Source organism: Odocoileus virginianus, chromosome 9, assembly GCF_023699985.2.
Source record: "Odocoileus virginianus isolate 20LAN1187 ecotype Illinois chromosome 9, Ovbor_1.2, whole genome shotgun sequence".
NCBI lineage: Eukaryota > Metazoa > Chordata > Mammalia > Artiodactyla > Cervidae > Odocoileus > Odocoileus virginianus.
The window spans coordinates 897,292-918,662 of record NC_069682.1 but is presented as its reverse complement, the minus strand read 5'-3'; the positions used below and the strand labels follow the sequence as shown (position 1 = coordinate 918,662).

The window sequence follows — 21,371 nt, the reverse complement described above, 5'->3', positions numbered from 1 at the left end:
TGCCATTAACTACTATGCTATCCTGCTATACAGCACATACTCTAGTACTGGAAAAAGGCATCAATAAATCATCACCATTATCATCATCCCAACAGGAAGGGCTAGCATTACCTGGGCAGTGATCATGTGCCAGGCACAGAAATCCTATGAGAAAGGAACTTTTTAATTCCCATTTTCAGTTGAGCAAACTGAGGCTCAGAGAGGTTAGCAACTTGTCTAAGGTCACCGGGGTACTCAATGTGAGTGCTGGAGGCAGTGCCAGGGCAACAGAAAGGCAGATGGTAGTGAGTGTGACTGACAATATTTAATCTCCATAACTTTCCCAGCACTGGCCTGGATAAGAAACAAGGATGATGAAAAGGAGAGAACCCTGCCTCTGTAGCAGTTGAATTCAATCTGGCCACCACAGATTAGTCCTAAAAATAGCCCTGAATGTGACCAAGGAAGCATTTTTCCCCATGATTTACTTATCTCTCCAAAACGTGTGACTTTACTCTTTCTGTTTAAAGAAGCTGGGCTCAGGCAGGACAAATGACCCATCTGGCAGAGGCATAAGGAATGATTAGCTCTTTGATTTGGCTTTGTCTATCAAGGTCTAAAATTCTTTTCCAGGCTTAATTTACATTCTATTCTCTGCAAGTAATTCAGAGGCACCTGCTCGCATTTTTATTCTCCCACTCATGAGTCTAACTCTTAGAAAGAAAAATAAAACACAACAAAAACATGTGCCAAGGTAAGGACAGCAGACATGCTCAACAGAAGCTGTGATGTTGCTTTGTGGGTTTTGAAAAAAAATATGCAGGTTACCTTTTAAAAGGAATAGCCAAATGCATGCAAATATTATCTTTCAAGGTTGGAAGCACAGAGAAATCTCTACAAATTATGCTTTGGAAGACAGATGGCCTAAGACTCCTCATAGAGTTATCACACAGTTGAGATGGGCAAACTGGACAATATGTCTGCCAGCTAGCGTGGCCACCAGCCTCACTTTTTTGAGTCAAATGTCAATTAGGCAGGAATTGGCACTCACATGTTTGGATGTCACTGGGAATAGGCAGTTGAAAATCCACTCGTCATCATTCAATCCCTGCTCTTACTATAATGGTACCAGAGCATGTTGGAAAGTTACTGGTCCAATGGCTTAGCACCTCCTAAAACCACTTCCAAGCAGAGCCCTGAAAGGTGATTTCCTTGGCTCATATTGGTTCTCAGTGCTGTGACTGTGATGCATGTTCTGCTAGACCAGCTAGGAGAAAGTAAGTGCAGATGGTTCAATATCCCAGGGCTCATCAAAATCTATTTGCCTGATTTCAGAAATAATATATTAAATGCTCCCTTTTTAATTCTCTTTTCTCAGGCACAAACTTTCCCATTATGTTTGCCAAGTAGCTGTGTTCTTATGTAGTATATGGACTTTGCTGGCTTCTTTGTCTATTTTATCCATTTCTTTCCAATCCTGGAGTTAGTATACTCTTATAAATGTCCTCACACATTATTATTTTATCTTAGGCTGGAAAGTGTCATGCATTCTTAATCTATCTTGATGGCAAAAGCTGCTCTCTCTCTCTCGAGTCACTCAGTCATGTCCAACTCTTGTGACACCATGAACTGTAGCCCACCATGCTCCCCTGTCCATGGGATTCTCCAGGCAAGAATACTGAAGCAGGTTGCCATTTCCTTCTGTCTATAACCATAACTATATACAAATACAGGCCCAAGATACCACATGATAATACCCACTAAATGGATATGTGTTCTGCAGATCAACCTCATGATCCAGCTCTCGTGGCTTCTGTACCCTTGTGTGCAGTTCTACCTGTATTCAGTTGAACTTGTTAATGTGGTTATGTATGAAAGTTCTTAATAATAACACCTCACTTTGAATTAGCACTTGCCTTTTTTCAAAGTATTCTCACATCTGCAATTTCTTTGCATCTCACTGTTCTACCTACATGTTAGGTAAGACATTTTATTATTTAACAGGACAGATAAACTTTGAGTGAGATTAAACAGTTCTTTTAAGTTGACATGATTAGATAAGAATCAAATCCAGATTAAAACTCCACATTCTTAAACATGGGTTTGAAGTTTTTTTTTTTTTTTTTTTTACTAAATTTATGTAAGGGCTGATTGATCATTTAAAGCTAGAGGTTCACAGAGGGTAGGGAACCAGTCTATCACATTTTATTAGTGCACCGTCACATTGCTCCATCAGAGGAAACCCTTCACAGTGGAACTCAGTCATGTCCAACTCTTTGCAACCCCATGGACTGTAGCCTTCCAGGCTCCTCCGTCCACAGGATTCTTCAGACAAGAACACTAGAGTGGGTAGCTGTTCCCTTCTCCAGGGGATCTTCCCGACTCGGGAGTCGAGCCTGGGTCTCCTGCACTGCAGGCAAATTCTTTACCATCTGAGTCACCAGGAAAGCCCATTGACAATAAAACAAAGGAAACCAAAATGTAATAGATCGTCCACCAGAACGTCATGTTCCTTGGTTAAGATGGACATTGGCTTTGCCCAGGACTGAGATGAGGATGCAATATTAATGGCTGCCTACTCTTCTCATTCTCACTTCCTAAATTACTCTGTTTGTGCTATCTGGGATCACATCTCAAATAAACTCTTTCGATTGTTCTCTTAGAGTTGGCTTCTGGAAGAATCTAAACAAAGAGAAGTAGCAACATGAATAAGAAGCATTTTAGACTCCTTTTCTACATGTAAGGTAGAGTGTTAGGTGAGGAGTTTGATTTTTTTCAAACATCCTCAGTTTTCTTCCTCTTAAAATCGTGCTATCCCTACTCTGGAGGTAATTTTGCTTCTGGAACTGGAGTCCTACAGATGTCACTGGTTCGGAGAGACAGGCCTTCTACCATCTCTACAATGAATGAATGAAATTATTGGTCAGTCTCAGCTTCCTGACATTAATTCACCCCTTGCCATGGCATATATTTCAGCTTTTTTGTTAAGCATTAGGATAGACAGCCCACACCTCACTTCATCTGGCTTCCTTGTGGTCATCATATATTTTCCTTGGAGTTGATTCCCTTTGCATTCAGTTTCCTTCCCACTTATTTGGTATAAAATCAACTATCAGCCAAACTCAGCTCTGGCACACTTTGGGGCCAGGTGCCTGCGGCTTCAAGGCTTTTCTACAGCACAGTGCGACTGCTAAGCTGTTTCTTCTGAGTCATTGGCCTCCATCCCTACCCTTGCTGAGAAGGGAAACTGTGTAATACTGAGTGCCAGTGCTTTTTTGTGATGGGAGGTCCAGAGATCTAGAGGAAAATCGCCATTATCTGCTTTGTCCCAATAGTTCTCACATGCAATGGCAACACATCTTGGGAAGGCATAGTCTGATAAGGGAAAGAGGTTTTAAAAAGACTTGGCAGACTGGTGTGGAATACGTTACCAATTCCCTTCCCCACCTCTTAAAACTTGCATTTGTTTTTGTCTTTTTTCATATAAACAACCAGACTGGTTGTTTTCTGAACAGAGGCCATTTCAGCTGTGAATGAACCCAGTTGTGGCTTTCTGGCTAGAGTTGTGATTCTTAGCAGACACTGAGGTTACTGACAGAAAAAGACCAGGACTCCTGGACCAGGCATTTGCCTTCCTCAAGCCCACTTCCTGCCTCCTGGGAAACGAGGAAATGCAATCAAAAAAGGAAATCCAAGGAAGTTACCAAGTGAACTAACAAACAATGGACTCATAATGGCTCTCTTGAAAAAAATTTTTTTTTCATTTCTGCCAATCTCAAATATTTCGGAGAAGTCTATGAACAGATGAAACACAGAGGTAAGAGGAGCTTGGAATATACTCACAGAAGCTAATGTCATTCTTCTATAACCTTCCACAGAGGCTAGAAAGTCAATAGGTGGGATTTAAATGGGATCATAATCAGTAAAATAACTAGAGTGGCTTTTCAGCAGCTTTCTCAGCATAGTAACTTAAGGCATGAAAAGAACTAGCTTTATCACACAGTTTTAATCTGTCTTTGTCTTTTGGGAAGAAAACCTATCTTATTTGAGTTGATTCTGTTCATTCATTTCTGTTCTTTTATTTCTTGTATTGCTACACAGATCATCCATATAAAAATATTTAAGTGAATGCCACCTTAATGGCGAGACAGATCATTAGGCCAGTCAATATCTCCTCCAGATGAGTGGTTTTAAACTGAGCATCTTGAATCTCCTGGGGTTTGGCAGAAGTGCCTTCAGAGGAAGGTATGGAGCAGAAGAGGAAATAGGAGTAGGGCAGCTGTCATCAGCTACAATGCATGGTCCCCAACTCAACCAAATAGTGCTTCTACTGGCTGGAAAAACCAAAAGGTTTTTCTTACACATTGACCAATGAGTGAGCCATCGTCAGAAGAAACAGACACAAGTAAAAGTGTGCTGTGTGAACGGTGATCTGAAAACTACTGCCATGGATGCAAATTGCTAACTTCTAAATAAATGACACTGCCTTTTCTGAGCAAGTCCTAGCAGAGGGCTCCACGTGGAGTACAGTGCAGAGAACTCTGCATCGGGACACAGAAAATACAGTTCTACTCTCAACATTGTCACTTCCTAGCTGCCTCTTCTACGACCTGTGAGTTGGGGCTAAAAGGATAAGTTGCTTGTAGACAAGAGATCCCATGATTTTGAGGCTTCCAGCCAGGACTTCAGGAATGATAACAGCTAAGAGCTTAGTGACAGGTGAGAAAGGATGAGCCATAAGCACACCCCTTTATTTATCTTTTTCTTCTCAGTGTTCAGCCACACTAACCTTACCCATCTTTCACTTTAGATTCTGTTAAGGCCATTTGTAGAAAAGTGTTTGTCTTAGTTTAGGTTCTTCTAAAAGTAGGCTTTGAGATAAGGATTTGAGTGCACATAGTGGAAGGTAACCTAGGAACTAACAGTTAGGGGAGTGGAGAAACGAGAAGGGAAGAAAAGGCAGCTAATAAAGGGAATGTTATAAAGTAGGTTACAGTTGTTGGCATCTGGGGTTCAAACCTACTTGAGAGCTTTGGGAGGATATGGAGAATACTTATTCAACTGTCCCACACAGTGGGCAAGGAAGAGAGGTATTACCTCCCAAGGGAAATTTACACCTGGGGACATGAAGTCCTGAGTACTTGTAGGTTGGCTGTAGTTGGGCTGAGAGAAAAACATGGAGAGTTGCAGAAGGTGCTGTTGGCTAAATTGGAACCATGAATGCCAAGGGCTATGGGATAAGCACTGATGTTTACTAGTGATGGTACCATCCCATTTTACAGATGAGGAACCTGAAGTTCAACAAGACAAGTCAAAGTCACCTAACTGGCTTAACCATAACACAACACCAGCTTCTTTTTTAAATTACGGCATGTTTGGCTTCTAGAGGATACTTAATACACATTTATAAAAATAATCATCATTTTGATAACTTCTACCTAGTAAAGAGAAACGGTGCTGGGAAAATAATGATTTTTAAAACTCTAGTAGGAAAATTAAATGTTAAATAGTAAGATTCTGGTAGAAATCTCTATACTTTAAAATATAAGTATAATTCAACTTTAATAAAAATATAGATAAAATATTTATTGAGTCAGAAATGAACATTTCTGCACAGAAATGGCTTGCCATATTTTTTCAGGTTTCATCATCAAATGAGTCTAATTTATTATTAATTGCAATAAGTTAAATAAACCTGTTAGCCAAGACACAGCAACATTCAGGAAAGTCTTGCCCAGTGCTCTGAATCTCACTTTCAGACCCATAAATGTGTTGAAATAATTTGGCATAAATACTAATTCTTATTTTTCATTAGTTCAGATCAACAAGAGTTCAATGGGCAACAGTTAAGATATGCAACCTTCTTACCATGAGCAACTTATTTAATTCCTCCAGTAAATCTCTCAGAATATTTCCAAAGATGAGCAAACTAGGGGGTGGAAATAGTCAAAGGTGGAAAAATAGTGATGATAAGTTGTTGATTTCTGACCAGTTTTAGTGAGACCTGCTGTTTTATCTGCCTGGTGATTAGTCTTTTTTCCAGGTAACACAACCAGGCTGAATTCCAGGGAACCACCTCTCTCCCACTCTCAGTCCAAGTAGTCTAGGTAACTGACTCTTTATTGGTTCTAGGGAGAGTCATGCGACCAATGTTTGTCCAATTGGCATATTCCATCCTCCAGGCCACGGGGATCCTAGCTCAGGAGTGGTCCTGGGTGGCTTTTAAGTCATGCTCTGGTTTCTGGTATTTTGATGTAACTATGAGTAAGAGGAGTTTCTGCATACTGAGACTGGCAGGCCTGGAGCTGCTGGTGGCTTTCCTGCCAAGAGAGTCTGCCCAAGATTTACAGTCAGTGCAGAGAACGTCACTGGGAGATGAAACACGGGTCTTGAGGACATCATTTGAGCCCCTGGATATAGTTATGTGGCAAGTCATTAACATCCTCGCTTTTTGCCTTTATGAACCAATTACAAGCATATATGCTTATATGCACCAATTCCTTCCTGTGCTTCAGTTTCAGTTAGTTTGTCTTTTTTCACCTAAAGGAGTTCCACCTAATACTACAGGCTGCAAGACTCCCAAATCCAGTGCCCAATCTAGCATACTCTGAGTGCTTCTTGCTGCTGATAACAATGACACAATAAAGTTCATTTGCAGGAGTTTCTTAAAATGATATTGAAAATACAATGGGATTATTTCTAGTGATGCAAATCATTATTAGCGTAGGTGGATTTGGAACAAAAGTGCTTGCTATACCTGAACTTCTATTTGCTTGGTTTAACACAAAATAGCTCTGCTATTATTCATTTTGAGTTCACCTATTAAACTATTAATTCACAGTATTTTAAAAATTCAATTGCAACAAAGCAGGGAAGCTTTCACATGCCACACCTTGTAAAAATTTAAGGGAAAGAACATGTTAAAAAAGAAAATTACCTTGAAGCATTTACTAATATTATAACCTATTATATTAATTCAGTTGTTTAATAAATACTTATGAACACCTGCTTTTCACAGAAGAATAAAAGTATGAACAAATTCAACTGTTTTCTTTTGGTTTGGCAGTTTAAGCAGTATTTGGTCTTCTTTCACAGACATAACTGCTGAATCTAGAGGTCTGTAGTCTGTTACCTAAGGCATCAATACAAATATTTCATTTTTCATGAAATGAGTGAGTGAATTTTACTCACTGCCTTCCTTTTAAAGAGTTTAAGTGATAAAAAAAATTAACAGTTTAAGAAACATTAGTCTTCAAACTTACATTCATGACTGTTCAATAGAGGCAGGGGTCATTGTGCAGCCCTATGTTAGGCATAGTTAGGCCTAAGGCACAAACAATATGGTAAGGAAGAAACATTTGCTGACTTGGGGCCACATGAATTTTTTAGTGTGTGATTTTAAATTGTAAAAATAAATCTAACTCCCTTGAGAAAAGCAGCTTCTGCAACAAGACTACAACTCTGTGCAACCCAAACACATGAACATTTGGCTTTAGACAGCACACAAACCTTCCAATTAGTTATAACCAGTGCATATGTAGAGAGACAGAAACTCCAGCGTGGGATGTGGACAACTGATGACAGCAGTCCCACAGAGCGTCACCAATGGTCAGCTCTTCCAGGTTTTCACTTCATGCTTCCAGGTGCTGTGCCATCAGTCAGCTTACCTGTGCTCAGTCTTAGCTGCTAGGCTTTTAGCTACATTCAAAATTTTTCATTTAAATGAAAATTACCTTCTATGTTGAAATTATATAAAATGCACATAATATTAAACGTTAGCATATGTCAAGTTTGTGTGCTCTCTATTTGTTTTACACCTAACTTTAAAATACATTTCTTGATATCGGAGAGTATAAGTGTATTTTTGTTATTACATATGTATTTTCTGGCTAGTGGTAAAGAACCTACCTGCCAATGCAAGATTTGCAGGAGATGTGGGTTTGATCGCTGGGTGGGAAAAATCCCCTGGAGGAGGGCATGGCAGCCCACTCCCGTATTCTTGCTTGGAGAAGCCCATGGCCAGAGGAGCCTGATGGGTTTGCAGTCCACAGGATCACAGAGTCGGACACGACTGAAGAAACTTAGCATGCATGCATTGTATATTCTGTATGTATCTTATTCCCATCATTTTATATCAAATATAGGCCATATGGAAGTGCTTTTCTCAGATTAATGAGACTGAGTTTGGGGGGTCATTTTAATTAATGCTTGAACACATTTGAAGAACTACGCAAAATGTAAAGTACAACAGAAAAAAATATAATATTAAACTTCACTGCTTATTTTCTTAGGTGTTTATTGATTAAAGTGGAAACTTACATTACCATATGTAAAATAGAGAGCCAATGGGAATTTGCTGTGTGTCTCAGGAAACTCAAACAGGGGCTCTGCAACAACCTAGATGGGTGGGATGGGGCGGGAGATGGGAGGGAGGTTCAAAAGGGAGGAGATATGTATACCTGTGGCTGATTCATGTTGAGGTTTTACAGAAAACAGCAAAATTCTATGAAGTAATTATCCTTCAATAAAAAATAAATTAATTTAAAAAAAGATACTAGCTCATTGAAAATTAAAAACTGCTTTTTGGAAGAGTATCTTGGTATGAGATCTTAAGTAAGTCATTTGATCTCAAAGACTTGGCTACCTTCTTTGCAAAATGACAATGTATTATTTTGAAAGTCAGAGAATAAATGAAAGCTAATTTCCTTGCATATCAATCAATGAAGCCATATAATAAATACTTTACTAAATTGTACTTTGTTGGACATATAAAGGAGTTCCTAAAAATATGTTAAAAGTCAAACATCAAATAACATGAACGGCAGAGTCAAATAAAACTTTGAAAAAATCTTGAAAAAATATCTCAAAAGTCTTGGTTACTAAAAAATTGAGGTCTAAATCCAATGATTTCTTATTCCTACAAACACATATTTCGAAATTGTTATCCTTTTGACAATGTTACAACAGTTGCTAGAAAAGCAAAACAATCTCCTCTAATCTTTGTTGTTCACATAAACAGAGCCAAAGCAGCGAACAAAATGACTTGGTGTGAGACATTACAAGTTCATCTTTCTACTGAGGTTTCGGGACTGAGAAATACTGTGGTTAAAAAACATCACATGAAGGCTGACATGGAGACTTCACAATCAATTACCATATTAAGGTGTAGGAAAATAAAGTGGTAGAAAAATAAATTAAATTGCTATTTTATTTCTTAAATTTTATTTATTTATTTATTGGTTTTGTTTTGTGAGATCTTAGTTCCCTGATCAGGGATTGAACACAAACCCCCTGCAGTGGAAGCATGAAGTCTTAACTACTGGACCACCAGGTAGGTCCCAGAGTTGCTGTATTAGATATACCTGAATTATACATGTCTGCATGATTATGGAATTTATATCCAGTATGGCTGTAAAATGGCACTAAACACTCTTGCATCTCCAAGAGTCTAATCTTAATCTCCATTAGAATCAAATTGGTTCTTCCAGGATGACAGAGTTTTACAATAACCTATTAGAATATTTTCCTTTGTATCCTCTACTCTGTCCGAGTCATGCATGGGGGTGTCACACACTAGATGAAGTATGGACCATCAGTAATGCGGTGTGAGGGGATGAGAAAAGGGCACAGTTTAGATTCTGAAGTGCTTCATTGGTTTCACAAAAGCTTTTTGGTTTCTGGGTGTCATGGGCTGATGTTAGAAGTCTTGTTGGACTTGTTAAAACCCTGTTAGTTATTTTTGGTGAAATTTGGATTTCAGAAGGGAACTGTCAAGCTATCCATGAGAAATTTCCAAGGAGTCTCTGGTTTAATGATAAGGAGAAATCCCAACTCTAAGGCACCAGGGAAGAAAGAGCATCAGATATGAGGAGGTTGGAGGGCTGGCCTGGCAACACCAACATGTGCTGTTGGGCCAGTTGTTTCCTTTGATGTCAGGCAACGATAAGAATGATGCTAGAACAAAGGCAAAGTGCCTGACAAAGAAACTTAGACTAGAATAAAAATATGTAAAATAATAAAACTAAAAACAAAGTAAATCATCTCTAAATTAGAATAGAATTAATGATATTACTTTGATATTAATAAATACTTCCATTTCTCATTTAGAGGACTAGTTCCAGAAAAAATGCAATATGTTAAAAAAAACTTTTAAATCTACTTTTATGATAACTATTCTTATTAATGACCATAAGCTTGCCAGAGCTGTCTGTTACTTATGAATTACTTGCATATTAACAGGGAATCTATTTCTTCTTAATATCTTAATAATTATTTAATTGCATTCTATTTTCTTTACTCCCATTGGAATATGTCCAAGTTGGACAATATCTAGGCAATTTAGAATAACATCAGTAATAACATACTAATTTTCTCAGTGAAGGAATTTCAATCCAGATGAGACTTGGTCACTAGTGATAAAGGAAGAACTGATGATCCAGTTCAGAGACAATGATGCCACATACTAATACAATTAGAAACTCCCTGAAACTGAATTTTCATGATCTTATTTTTGCAAGTCTTTTCTCCAGAATCAAAGATATAAATATCTCAATAACTTTCAGGCAATTTAGTTCATCTATCTGATACCAGTTTTTTCTCCTATAAACACAAATTTTTTTAAGCACAGAAGGACAAAGTTTAAGTATTTTTTCAAGTGCAAAAATTCAATAGTGTAAGCTAGACAAAGATAGGGTTCTAATGGATTGAATAGTCTCTTCAGTTTCAGTGATTTAGAAATATCTGTGGGTCATGTCATAGAACTAGAAGAGAACCAAAAGGGTAATTTTTAAGATAGTGAATTTCCTGTCTGAAGGAAGATGCATTCATCCATGGGGAAATTTTAAAACAAAACAAATGATTAGACATTTAAAAAACAATGTTGCATGCACGCTAAGTCACTTCAATCCTGTCTGACTCTTTGGGACCCCATGGACTGTAGCCCACCAGGCTCCTCTGTCCAAGGGATTCTCCAGGTAAAAATACCGGAGTTGGTTGCCATGCCTTCCTTGGGGATCTTCCCAGCCCAGGGATCTAATCCACATCTCTTAAGTCTCCTGCATTGGCAGGTGGGTTCTTCACCATGAGCACCACCTGGGAAGCCCCCAAAATAACGTTACATACACATGTATATACAACAAGCAACACAAACATTACATAGTGATGGTGATGGCTTTGTCGCTCAGTCGTGTCTGACTCTGTGCGACCCCATGGACTGTAGTCTACCAGGCTCCTCCGTCCATGGGATTTCCCATACAAGAATACTGGAGTGGGTAGTCATTTCCTTCTCTAGGGGATCTTCCCAACCCAGGGATCGAACCCAGGCCTCCTGTAGTGCAGGCAGATTCTTCACCAACTGAGCCACCAGATAAACATCACATACCAAACTTAAAAAAAAAAGAAAACCCTAAATGACCCTTGATGTCTGTGACTACGAAGAGTGGCCCACTCACAATTAGAACTCGAGCCTCATTCTGGTGTGGGAGAAAGTGAACTGACCTTTTTTGGCGAGGCTGTTGTTAGGTTCATACTTCTCAATCAACACTTGGACTTGCTCTTGCTTTAAAGGTGGGTAAAGTATTTCATTTAGCCGGGGATCTCGCTGCTTGAGGTTGATAAAATCCATCATCTGATCAACTGTAAGGTATGGTTTGCTTTTGGCACCACTAAAAACAGTTAAATACCAGGAAATTAGCAGGTTTTTCTGTTAAGTATCATTCATGTATTTGCATTTAGCAGCTCTGTAGAATAAAGGCCTGCCATACCTGGCAAGAGCATGCTATACTGGAATTCCTATCTGGCCCTAAACACATTGTGTGGCTCCATCACAACTGCTGTATCTCTATGGGATGCAAACATTTTGCAATGACTGCCACCAAATCCCAATGCCCTTGAACTATACCAGATGCAAAAGAAAACCACAGTAGGGAAGATGCGTTTTGTGTGTGAAGGTGCAGCACTCTAAAGGGAATATAGGTTATGGGTTGCTCTTTTGATTAGGATGCTAAACTGGTTTAGTCATCAAATTCTCATATTCTGCTTAATCATCCTAAAGATGTATTTATTACTCATTACTAAAAAGAACCAATATGATTTGGCACATTTTCCTTTTCATTAAAATTATGCTTTAGCAAGAGTCTATAACTCTGCAATGTAGTGTGATTCAAAATTCCCATTTCAATCCTGTTGACAATCCAAAGACAAGTTCAATGGTACACATGTTGCAGATGTTCTATCAACAACTGATGGCAATGAACTCAGCAAAGTACTGTGCTTGATTTCCATATGAAAAAAATCTTTATTTAGCTTATCAATTTTGGATTGGTCTGTCAGCATGTAGATTTCAGTATATCAAGAAGGTTAAATTACTCCTTCCCCATATTTGCCTTGGTGTTTTGATTTCTTTTTTTTTAATCATTAAAAAAGTAATGTCTGTATAATTTCTAATATAAAAGCAAATAATTTTCATCTGGGAGGGTTCTTAGTGATCTGAAATTCTCATTTCACTGATGCAATGCAGAGAAGTATGATGACGGGTTCCTGGATCAGCGTTCTTTCTACAACATGAATCTATCTCTGCCAAGACTCTTGCATACGTGCTTCTCAGTTCTAGCCATAGTCTTCAAATCATACAGAGACTCCAGAGAATATTAAGACAATGACACCCTGCAACAAGTCACAGCAAATTTCACTCATTACAAGCAGTGACTGAACCTCAGAGGTATGAATGCGTGATTGTCTCTGACAAATGACGCAGAAGCAGTGCTATTACTCATTGTACAAAGAGATTCTGACATCTCCCTCTAGCACTCCAAACGCTGCCACAGCCACACTGAGCACCACTGTATGCAGGAACAAATGGGTTAAAATGTGTTCTCTTACAATTCGGAAAAGATGTTATCAATTTCAGGTCGAGGACAAAGGTTGTTCAGGAAAACTCTGTACACTTCAGGAGTGAAATCTTCTTGAGGTATCGAATCATTCTGGGGAATAAAATAAGAGGGTCAGTAAATGGTCTTTTTCTTCATTATCTTCCCTTCCTGTTTTGTCTGTCTCTTTCCTCCTTTCCTCTTTCTTTTAAGAGCTCAGAGTAAGCATTCAGAAAGCATCTACAAGGCTATCATTACAGGGACACTAGTTTTTGAGGTATCAAAAGCTCACTTTCTGTTTTCTCATTATATTTTAAGCTTAAGAGTTTTCTCCTTCTGAAGGGATGTTAAGGCAATTTCTAAAGTAAGTTAGACCTAGTAAAAACATGGTCTGTTCAGCATTTTTTTTCTTTTAGGTTGCTTTTCCTGGTGACTTTAATCTCATTTTTAATTGTGATAAAGTATACAGAACATAAATATGTCATTTTCACCACTTTTAAATGTACAAATCAGTGGCATGAAGAGCATTCACATTGTTTATGTGCTGTTCAGCAGACTTTTGAGTGAATGTATTTTTCTTTGGAGAACCGGAGAAGGACATTTTCAAAATGAAAACATAAGATTTCAATTTTGTGTCTTTTTTTTCCAAAGTGTTCTTTCTTTTTTAAGTAAACTGATAAGTTACAACACAGTTTTCATAAGTAGGACACCAGTCATCATTTGTCACTGATTCCTCTCAGTCCTATTGTTTAGAAAGTAAGTCACTGATATAAAAACTGAGTTTTGTGACTTAATTTTCTGTTTACTGGGGCTGCCATGGAAACCGGAAGCATGTATTCAAGCATTTGTTAACAGGAAGGACATTCTTCATGCCATGTTTTCTATTTCGGGTATGTGTTTATATGATTATTTTTATTTTTAAGCCCTTAAATCAAAGAAAACATCCTTCCTTTTACCATATTCATATTTTTGTAAATATACTTTTATAGAAGTATATAAAAATTATTGTCTGAATTATGGTCTGAGACTGCACTGCTTGCTAACAGATAAGAAAACTTAGTTCACCACTTGGCAAACAGCAGGAATCCTACATTTGAGAAATGAACAAATAAAATAACATATTCTTTACTAAATTGATTTATAGAGCAGGAAAAAAAATCCATTTTGCAAAATAGCATTTTGAGACAATCAAACAACACACATCATTTATATATAGCAAGAAGCATTAAATGGTTAAGCTCAGTAACCTGGACAATAACTTTGAAATCATAAGTATAAACAGCCAGTTCCAAGAAGGAAATTCCAACATATTGTTTCATGATGATTTGCCACTCATAAAATGGGGAAAAGTTTAACCTGTGAACAGGTTTCCAAAATTCCATTTAATTTACAAAGTGAGAGAATCCTTTTGACTGGAGAATGTATACTTTTTAATTGCCACACTCTCTCTGAGTTAGACACCCATGTCTCTTATAAGTAGCTTTGAAAATAGCCAAAAATGAGCATTGCTATCATATTCTCTGGCTGAGAGATACAGGGAAGAGAGATTTAAAAACAAATCTCAAGGAAATACTCAGTGCCTCATTTGGCTAACTCAAGCATCAGACTTTATTGGCGTTGATGAACCCCAAATTTGTTCTCTTATACTCCCTGCTGTTTAGTTACTATTTAGAGATCCCTCTACTTCCCCTTCTCCAGATCTCACTAAAAGCATACAAGCAGATTTTGTCTAAGGCTATCAGTCATTGTCTTCCTTTTCTTATCGACTTCCTTTATTCTCCTCCCTTCTTGTCTTAGCTTAAAACCTCTTCCTCCTACACCAGGTTTTAATTTCCATTCTGTGCTATTATCACACGATGCTTGTCTCTTGTTTCAGTTCTTACTTAACTGTTTTGTGCTTCCAGATGTACAGTTTTCTGTGTTACTTGCTAACCTGCAGACTGACACAAGCTAGGACCTGTGTGTTGTTAATTGCTCAGTCTCTGTAACATACAGCAGGTTTACAATAAATATTTACTAAATGAATGAATGCAATTTATGAAAAAGGTGGAAGTTGATAGCAAATATGCTTCCCATAAGATATCAGATTCAACTAAAGCCATTTACAAAAGAATCCATACACATCATTTCATAAGATGACATGCTTTACTAAAACTCTATTTTTTATTAACCAGCTATAAATTAGAACTTCTTATTAGAGGGGACACATTGATGAAATAATCTGAATAAATACAATATTACTTTTATTACCAGTCGGATGTTAGCACCTAGAAAATGGAAAACATTTCAATACAGCTTCATTTGTCTCTTGTCCAACTTGATTGATGGGGATAACCTTTGGGGTCAGTGGGTGAAAATGAGGGAAAAACATTTTGGAGAAATAAGTTGAAGTGAACATCACTGAACGCTAAAGTGAAAGAATATGGAGGAGATATTGAGGGAAAAGCTATGGTCAGTTAATAATTCCTTACATTTTAAATAAGGCTGGAATGTGCAAAGATCATTCACATACTTTATTTTCCTGGATTTCATGATTTGGTAAAGGGGATAGAACAGACTCATTGTGCCATGTTTGAGTAGCATGAAATCTAAGGACGATGCTCAAGAGCATACCAAAACGTCAAACACTCTTTTGTGAATACTTCTAAACCAACTAGGTAGAGATGTGTGTGCAATTTTTTGTGTGTGTGTCTGCAATCCACCTTCATATATATTCTTTATAGCATCCACCACACAGTTTCATTTAGTTTTTATATTTCTGATTATCAACTAGACTGTGTTTTTTAATAAAGCGCACTATCTCTTATTTAATTCCTTTGTGTCTCCAGAACAATGTGTGGCATATAATATACACCTAATGAATGCTTGTTGAATTCACTCAGGATATGGCACCAGACCTTAGATCTGTCGTGGTCCAGGACTTCGTTTACTTCATCATGCCACCAGCACATAACAGATTATCAATGATTATTTGTTTCCATTATTATCAAAATTTTTTGAAGGAAGAATTAAGAAGGCCAATACAGTCTGAATCAGGCCCATTTATTCCAGAAACTACAAAGTATTTTCCTTAAAAATGGAGATGCTTCAATTCTATGGTTGAATACAAAGAATCTACCTTCAGTACAACTTGAAGGTAGTACTGGTGGTATTTACATCTCCAGATTCCAGAAACAGGTTATGAAATATCTACATGCCAAATTAAAAATAACAAAGTGAAGTAAGCCAGACAAAGACAAATATTATATCATTTTTATGTAGAATCTTAACAAATGATACAAATGAACTTACATACAAAACAGAAATAGACCTGGAGGCATAGAAAACAAACTTACGGTCACCAAAGGAGAAAGGTGAGGAGGGGTAAACTAGGAATTTGGGATTAATATACACACACTCCTGTATGTAAAACAGGTAACCAACAAGGACCTACTGCATAGCACAAGGAACTATACTCAATATTTCATGATGATCTATAAGGTAAAAAAAATCTAGAAAAAAATATATGTACGTAAAAAAGAGAGTGAAAGTCATGTATATGCATATAAATAATTCTCAGAGGATAATAAGAATAAATATTTATTGAGCACTTACTGTATGCCAAGCATATAGTTCTAGGAGCTTTACTTGAATGCTTTCATTTAACTCCTTGTGAGCTCTATGAGGTTGGAATGGTGATCCTTTTTACAGATACAAACGCTAAGGAGATAGGAGTTTACAAAACTTGTCTATGGCATCAAGTTGATGGGGGCAGGTTTGCTATGTTTCAAATTAAGGTTTCTTGATTCCTCAACTCATGCTGTAATCCAGAAAACTAAATTTCATGCCAGTTTTTGGATATTGTTTGTATTTTCTTCTTTGTATATTTATAGATTTAAAAAACTTTGTAATAAATAAGTGTTTAACATTCAGAAGTGTTATTCTAAAACATATTAATTTATTTCAGTGGACTCTAATGAATAAGGAGTCCACATGCAGATTTTATCTTGACTAATCAATGAATCATTTTGCAGTAAATTCAGGATTTCAACCTATTAATATTTTTGTTCTAAAGGGATAAAACAAAAGTTGTAGCCAGAGAGGACATGAAAATTACAAGTAAGCTACTGATAATGAACCAAATATTAAATGTGGTTCTAAAATGGAATTGTGTATTAGTGATTTTAAGATTCACAGCTGAATAAGTCAGTATATTTCTGATTTACATTCTGGGTATAAGGTATAGGAGAAAGGCAACATATTGCAGTTATCCTGGGAGAAGTTCTTTGGTAAATTTCATTCACAGTATTCTTTACTAAAATGTATCAAATTCTGTAAATCCAAAATAATCACTTTTTTGGGGGGTATTACATGTATGTTGATAGCTATAGTAAAATTTATTATTCAAAAAAATATATAGATTTATTCCTATCTTCTTCACTAAAAGGCCAGTGCTATTCCAAGATTATAATGTGATCCCAAATGTCACTGAGCTTTTCTTTCAAGTTAAAAAAAGCCTTAAATCAAAGGGAATTTGGTGCAAGTAAATTATTTTCTGTTCTCAGAAAGCTTGTGGGCAAAGTAGCAATTTTATGAATATGGAAAGGCCTTCAAAGTTCTCACTGAAATATGTATTTGGATTATTAATAGAAGACAGTAATTGTTTTAGCTCTGTTTTTACATACATACTACTTTTTAACAATTAAGGTAACTTTAATGAGCAATTGATATAGCTAAAGGAGTACCCATTACGGAATGTGCTATTTCAATGGATCATTTTGGTCAGGATACGAGTTCAAGTGCATTAATTATCCCTAACAATGTGCACAAAGATAATGTCTAAAAAAATCACAACAGGATGTCCACAGTATTTCTGGTAATGTATCTATTTACAGAACACAATTAAACCTAGTTTGAACAGTTCAGTTCAGTTCAGTTGCTCAGTCATTACTGACTCTTTGTGACCCCATGGACTGCAGCACGCCAGGCCTCCCTGTCCATCACCAATTCTGAGTTTACTCAAACTCATGTCCATTGAGTCGGTGATGCCATCCAACCTTCTCATCCTCTGTCGTTCCCTTCTCCTCTTGCCCTCAATCTTTCCCAGCATCAGGGACTTTTCAAATGAGTTTGCATAACCACTGGCTACCTGAGGCTCCCTGAGATGTACTGTAATTAATATGATCTACCACTTGTGTAACCATTTCTTCTGTGAAGTGTTTAAAACACCTGTTGTCAGTATACCTTTGCTAATTAGTGAATATTTTCTAGAACCACTATCCTGTAGATATGAAATTACAGCAAAGATTCAAAATACATAGTCAGTCCCAGGACACGTGTTTCCTAGCCCTGAAACTGACTTTGGTTTATAAATCTTTTCACAGCATTCTACTTCTGCCACTCCTCCAAGCAGAGCACACTTTACTGTGAATAATGAGCTTTCAAAACTTTATGAGGGAGGCTGATTTTTTTTAAAGCTCCAATTTGTTTTCAGAAAATTGTCATAACATTTAATTTACTAGAGATAAATATTGTTTCAATTTAAACCCAACTCCTGCTATCTGAATCTCATTTTCCTTTAAAAATGTCTCCAATTGACACTGGTTTGAAAGTGCGAACCTATAAATAAAGACAGTGGATTATAAAGACTCAATTTGTATTTATTGACTGAATTCTCAGAATCCAATTGTTTAGAAAGTTGTAATACACAGAGAACTGGTTGATGGATTTGATTTTCTATTCAGCTTTTTCTATTCCTTCTTTCCCTTAGCTAGATTTATAGTAACAAGTTAACATTTTTATCTTTTTTCCCCAACAAGATGTTAGGTCAAATCAGGTAAAGGTCAAGTCAGGAGCAACTGCAGAGGAAACAAATTCTTTGCAAATCTTTCTAAATTCATGTTTCATGCTTTTTTTTTTTCATGCTTAAATACAGTGATCTTTTTACAGTTGCTCAAACTGGTAAACTTTTTCCAGCCTCAGGGTGCTGCACACAGTTTTCTTTTTCTGGAATGAATTTCTCTTATTCTCAATAGCAATGCTCCATTCCATTTGTTCAGGGCGTTTCCCCCAATTTACATGTGTAGTTGAAGTATTTAACTAGCACCCCCAGAGAATGTATAGTCCTTGAATCCTGGCACTGGAACTTAATTTTTCCCACTACCATATTCTCAGGGATGGAGGGCACACAGTAAGAGCTCAAGAGATATTCCTTGAGTCTGAATGGATAAAGAAGGTGTGGATAAAAATATATGGAATATATGTGGCATATATATATATATATATATATATATAGTGGAATACAATTCATCCTTAAAAAAGAATGAAATAATGCTATTTGCAGCAACGTGGATAGACTTGGAGAGCATTATGCTAAGTGAAATAAAACAGGCAAAGAATACTATATTATATTACTTATATGTGGAATATAAAATATGGCACAAATGAATCTACCTATGAAATAGAAACAGATTCAGAGACATAGAAAACAAATTTAGGGTTACCAAGGGGAAAAGGTGAGGTGAGGAGGAGATGGGGGGAGGGGTGGATTAGTGGTCTGGGATTAGCAGATGCTAACTATTATATTAATATAGGATAAATAAATAACAAGGTTCTACTGTATAGCATAGGAAAAAACTACATTCATAGCAGAATCACTTTGCTGTAGATCATAAATCAACACACATAAATCAATGATTTTTCAATTAAAAAAAATAAGAAAAAATACTACAGGTCAAATTTAAAAAAAGAAATATTTGTTGAGTCAAGGACAGGATCTTAACTGTTACATCTTTCTGGCTCCAAAGCATGAAACAAAAGAGCAATAACAACAAGCTTGATCATTTTCTTTTGCTTATTAAAGTGAAGCTTAAATGTTTGGGGAGCCCTTTCATGGTTCTGTCCAGTGTTTGGCACATCAGCAACTGTTTCCACAGACAGCAAGACACCGACAGCAAACAGTCACTCTTTTCTTTTCTGTTGCCTACAAAAGTCTTTAATACGTTTCATTTTTTTCAAAAATATTCTCAAGAAGAACTGGCCAACACAACAGCTCTGGACACTTTTCATAACTTATTCACAATTTAAGAATGTTTTCTCAGCTTCATTCAGTGCAACTTCAATGTTGCCAGTAGGTTTCAAGAGACTCAGGGCTTCTTCCTTGGGTATAAGTGTTATTTTTGCTTACTTGTTGCTTAGATACCAGGATAAAAATAATTTGTAACAGAAAGGAGTGTTCTACATAGAGGAAAAGAAAAAGGTTTTATGCAATATACCCAGCTACCCCAGAAACAACAGTAAATTTTTTAGAGCCAGGTATGTAGAAATGCATTGAAATAAAGGCAAATTACTTTTTTTAGGAGGTTAATGTATACTAAGTGCCTCAAATCACTAGGTGAAAAACCAAAAGCATCTCACATCCTTGTCCTCTCATTATGTGTCACTTAGGTGCAATGTAGGCACTATCCAAAATGTTTTGATCCTTCACAAAGCCTTTTGAGCACTGCCCTGCATAGTACGTAAATAACATTTATTTACTCTGTTTATTAACTTATCAGTCTTAAACCTAGACTTTTAAAAGAGGGATAAAATGAAATTAATATTTTTAAATCCTCCTAATCATAATTCTTAATCATCAGTTAATATCTCAAGGAACTTCAAGAAAGGATTTGTTATTAATGAGCAGCTTAAATTCTTGATAACGTTAATATTTTTTGGCCAATACATTTTTGGCATTAGTTGGTTATTTTTTAAAAAATTTACAATGAACAAGGGGCTTTCTTATTGAAAATACTGGGATTACGGGATTGAAAAAGATATATAGTGACCTATATATTGCAAATATTAACAAATAAGTCATATTCTTAACTTTAAAAATGTTTGGATAATATTGGGGCATGATATATTTTAGTATGCTTATCCAGAGCTATTAAGCAGTGGTAATTTCAGGAAGGCGTCATGCTCACCCTTGAAGATGGAAGACTACATGCCTCTAAAGCTGTCTCGACTCGCTTCCGGTCTGCTGAGAACAGGCGGTATATGCTGTGAAGGGAAGGCACGCAGGTGAGAGAGGCTGCGGATGCCGCCGGCCACCACACCCTACTCGCTCAAACCTCGTCATCCCTCGTCCCCAAAGACTGAACACATAGCACTCGCTCCGGGATTAGCATCTGTGCTCTGGAAGATCTATGTGTGTGCTTTTCAAAATCAAAGTGTCTAGTAGCAAATTAATATTTTGAGACAATGATGATGACCCGATTAAAAAACATTGCATTAGAAATGATTCTAGTATGAAGTTTTAAAATAAATATCTTAAGAATTTTGTCTCCTTGCTGCTACCACTGCTTTGAAAGTATACATTGCTAATATTATTAATAAATAACTTTTTATGAGCAGAAGCTCACTGGTAGCTGTCAAAAGTTGAAGGATTTTGACTGACTATGGTCTAGAACTGCACTTTTTTTGGCCAGTGATTTTGCTTTAAAATATATAACTTAGATAATGGACAGTTTAGTAATTTGGATTTATGGGCTCTATTGAAACATTAGG

The 21,371-nt window shown here is 36.8% G+C and overlaps 1 protein-coding gene and 1 long non-coding RNA gene across 3 annotated transcripts in view; one reads left to right on the top strand and one right to left on the bottom strand.

Moving 5' to 3' along the window:
• Positions 1–21,371, bottom strand: part of PLCB1 (phospholipase C beta 1) — an 824,470-nt gene that overhangs the window by 231,452 nt on the left and 571,647 nt on the right. For both annotated transcript variants that reach the window (XM_070471868.1, XM_070471869.1), the window contains exons 7-9: positions 20,789–20,864; positions 12,859–12,959; positions 11,476–11,642 (exon numbers count right to left, since the gene is read on the bottom strand). In XM_070471868.1, coding sequence (XP_070327969.1) covers positions 11,476–11,642; positions 12,859–12,959; positions 20,789–20,864 — 344 coding nt within the window. The remainder of the gene's footprint in view (positions 1–11,475; positions 11,643–12,858; positions 12,960–20,788; positions 20,865–21,371) is intronic.
• LOC139036535 (uncharacterized) lies at positions 13,663–21,144 on the top strand. Its single transcript, XR_011489300.1, has 2 exons — positions 13,663–13,735; positions 20,772–21,144. It is a non-coding gene; the product is annotated as an uncharacterized lncRNA (long non-coding RNA).